At 41.4% G+C, this 2460-nt stretch overlaps 1 protein-coding gene across 1 annotated transcript; it reads left to right on the plus strand.

Annotated features, from left to right (window-relative positions):
* Nucleotides 1-431: 431 nt before the first annotated feature.
* On the plus strand, nucleotides 432-1367 carry LOC106840726 (olfactory receptor 6E1-like). Its single transcript, XM_014856389.3, has one exon. It carries the CDS (start codon nucleotides 432-434, stop codon nucleotides 1365-1367), a length of 936 nt encoding a protein of 311 aa, XP_014711875.3.
* The last annotated feature ends 1093 nt before the right edge of the window (nucleotides 1368-2460 follow it).

Raw genomic sequence — 2460 nt, forward strand, 5'->3', positions numbered from 1 at the left:
TTGGATACACGATTTGTGGAGGGAAAGAATTTAATGGACTTCAGAGAATGCTTACAATATCTGGACAAATATGGGAAAAGATGCCATCTGACCTAAGGGAAAGGAATGAAAAGGATTTAACACATTTTCCTAACAGGAACAAGAGAAATATAAAAAGAATTGATAAAGGCAAAACTTCCTCCAAAGAATCTCAGAAAATTGGCTCAAATTATGTGACCTGATGCTAACTCAATAAGGGATCTGGACAACCAGCACGAAGAGGGAGAGAAAGGGGCTAGTAGGTCAAAGACAAAAAAGGACTCCTTCAGCTCCAAATGCCACACTCATTACTCTTGCCTTTCAGTTCCAAGTGTCCTCAGATCCCCAGAACATCATGACTCCTGATGCTGCACACCTCTAATTGGCCACCCCCAGCAGAGGTCAGAAAAGCCATGGGGAACCACACCACTATCACCGAGTTTGTCCTGCTGGGGCTCTCAGATGCCTGTGAGCTGCAGATGCTCATCTTCCTGGGGATCCTCCTGACCTACCTCCTCACTCTATTGGGGAATCTCCTCATCGTGGTCATCACCCTCATGGACAGGCGCCTGCACACCCCCATGTACTACTTCCTCCGCAATTTTGCTGTCCTGGAGATCTGGTTAACCTCGGTCGTCTTCCCAAAGATGCTGATCAATATCCTGACTGGACACAATACCATCTCTCTAGCAAGTTGCTTTCTCCAGTTTTTCCTCTATTTCCTTCTGGGCACCACAGAGTTCCTCCTGCTGGCAGTGATGTCCTTTGACAGGTATGTGGCCATATGTAACCCCTTGCGTTATGCCACCATCATGAGCAAAAGGGTCTGTGTCCAGCTGGTTCTTTCTTCATGGACGGCAGGATTCCTTCTCATCATCGTTCCAAGTTTCCTCATATTTCAGCAGCCCTTCTGTGGTCCCAATATCATTAATCATTTCTTCTGTGACAGCTTTCCACTCCTGGAACTCATATGTGCAGACACAAGTCTGATAGAGCTTCTAGGTTTTATTGTGGCCAACTTCAGCTTAATAGGCACTCTGTTGGTGACAGCCACCTGCTATGGACACATCCTCCACACCATCCTGTGCATCCCCTCAGCCAAGGAGAGACAGAAAGCCTTCTCAACCTGCTCCTCTCATATCATTGTTATTTCTATTTTCTATGGCAGCTGCTTTTTCATATATTTCCGGTCAGGCAAGGGTGACCAAGGGGAGGACAGGAACAAACTGGTGGCCTTGCTCAGCACTGTGGTCACCCCAATGCTCAACCCCTTCATCTACACCCTGAGGAACAAACAGGTGAAGCTGGTATTTAGTGAGCAAATGAGCAAGCTCCTCTCACAAAGATGAGCTGGACCTGAGAGAGGGGGAAAGTGACCTTCTTGCCAGAACCCCTACAAACGCAGCTCCTATCTTGATCTCCATGAGCTATCACCTCCTAGACAGCGTTTTAGCTTGTGATCTAATCCACAAGGGTTCCTTACATGTATCATTATTGGCTCATGAAGTCTTGTCAGAGAATACAGAAAACTCAGTAGACCACTATGCCTGCGGTATGTCTTAATGTTTCTGATCCTAGCCTGTATCTGAGTTCCTTAATCTTGCCTCATTTTTAAGGTATAATAATAAACTTAGCATACCTTCTTCACTGGAACCTTTCAAAACTGATAAAAATATCCTCAACGAAATTATTTTTATGATAGACTTTGGAAATATATGTATGAAAAAATTAATAAGGTAGAATAGCTAAGACATATTGAATAAAAGATAAACAGTTCATATGTTAAAACACGAAGTCAAGAACCAGCAAATAGAACAACGCAACTGGGTAGATAGTCTGGGAAGATAATGTGTAAACATGAGGATCTAACAGATGATTAGACTTTCTAATTAGTAAAGAAAAGAAGGTCAATTCAATTAATGCCAAGACTATTGGCTAACCTCGGTAGGAGACTTCCTTTCAAAGAGACTGAGACTAGTACTCGGCTCGTTATTGGGGGCAGAGGGGTTGTTAAAGCAGAAAGTCGATTTAAAAGTGATACATGCCTTCCTTAAATATTTATTTGAAATTAAAACCTATAAACAACTATGAATTCACTCATCTATAAGTATGCTTTACTTTGAAAACAAATGAGATAATTGTTGTATTCGTTCTGGTTTGAGCCACATTTGTAACGCGTCCTCTATAATTTTCAGTATTCGTTTCAGTAGTACAAAAATTTTAAAGACGCTTGAGAAACTATCTAGGAGCAGAATTCTAGAATTTTCACTTGTTGCTTGTTTGTTTGCCAATCTTCACAGTTCTTACCTACAACAAAATCAACAAAACCTTCCTCATTATCTGGTTTTATGGAATTTATTGAAAAAAATCAAATTAGTTTTCACAGAAATAGCTTTATTTTTGCACTCACATTTCATTGGTTTGTCTTTATTTAGTTAAAAC

The sequence above is a fragment of the Equus asinus genome, chromosome 2 (genome assembly GCF_041296235.1).
Source record: "Equus asinus isolate D_3611 breed Donkey chromosome 2, EquAss-T2T_v2, whole genome shotgun sequence".
Lineage (NCBI taxonomy): Eukaryota > Metazoa > Chordata > Mammalia > Perissodactyla > Equidae > Equus > Equus asinus.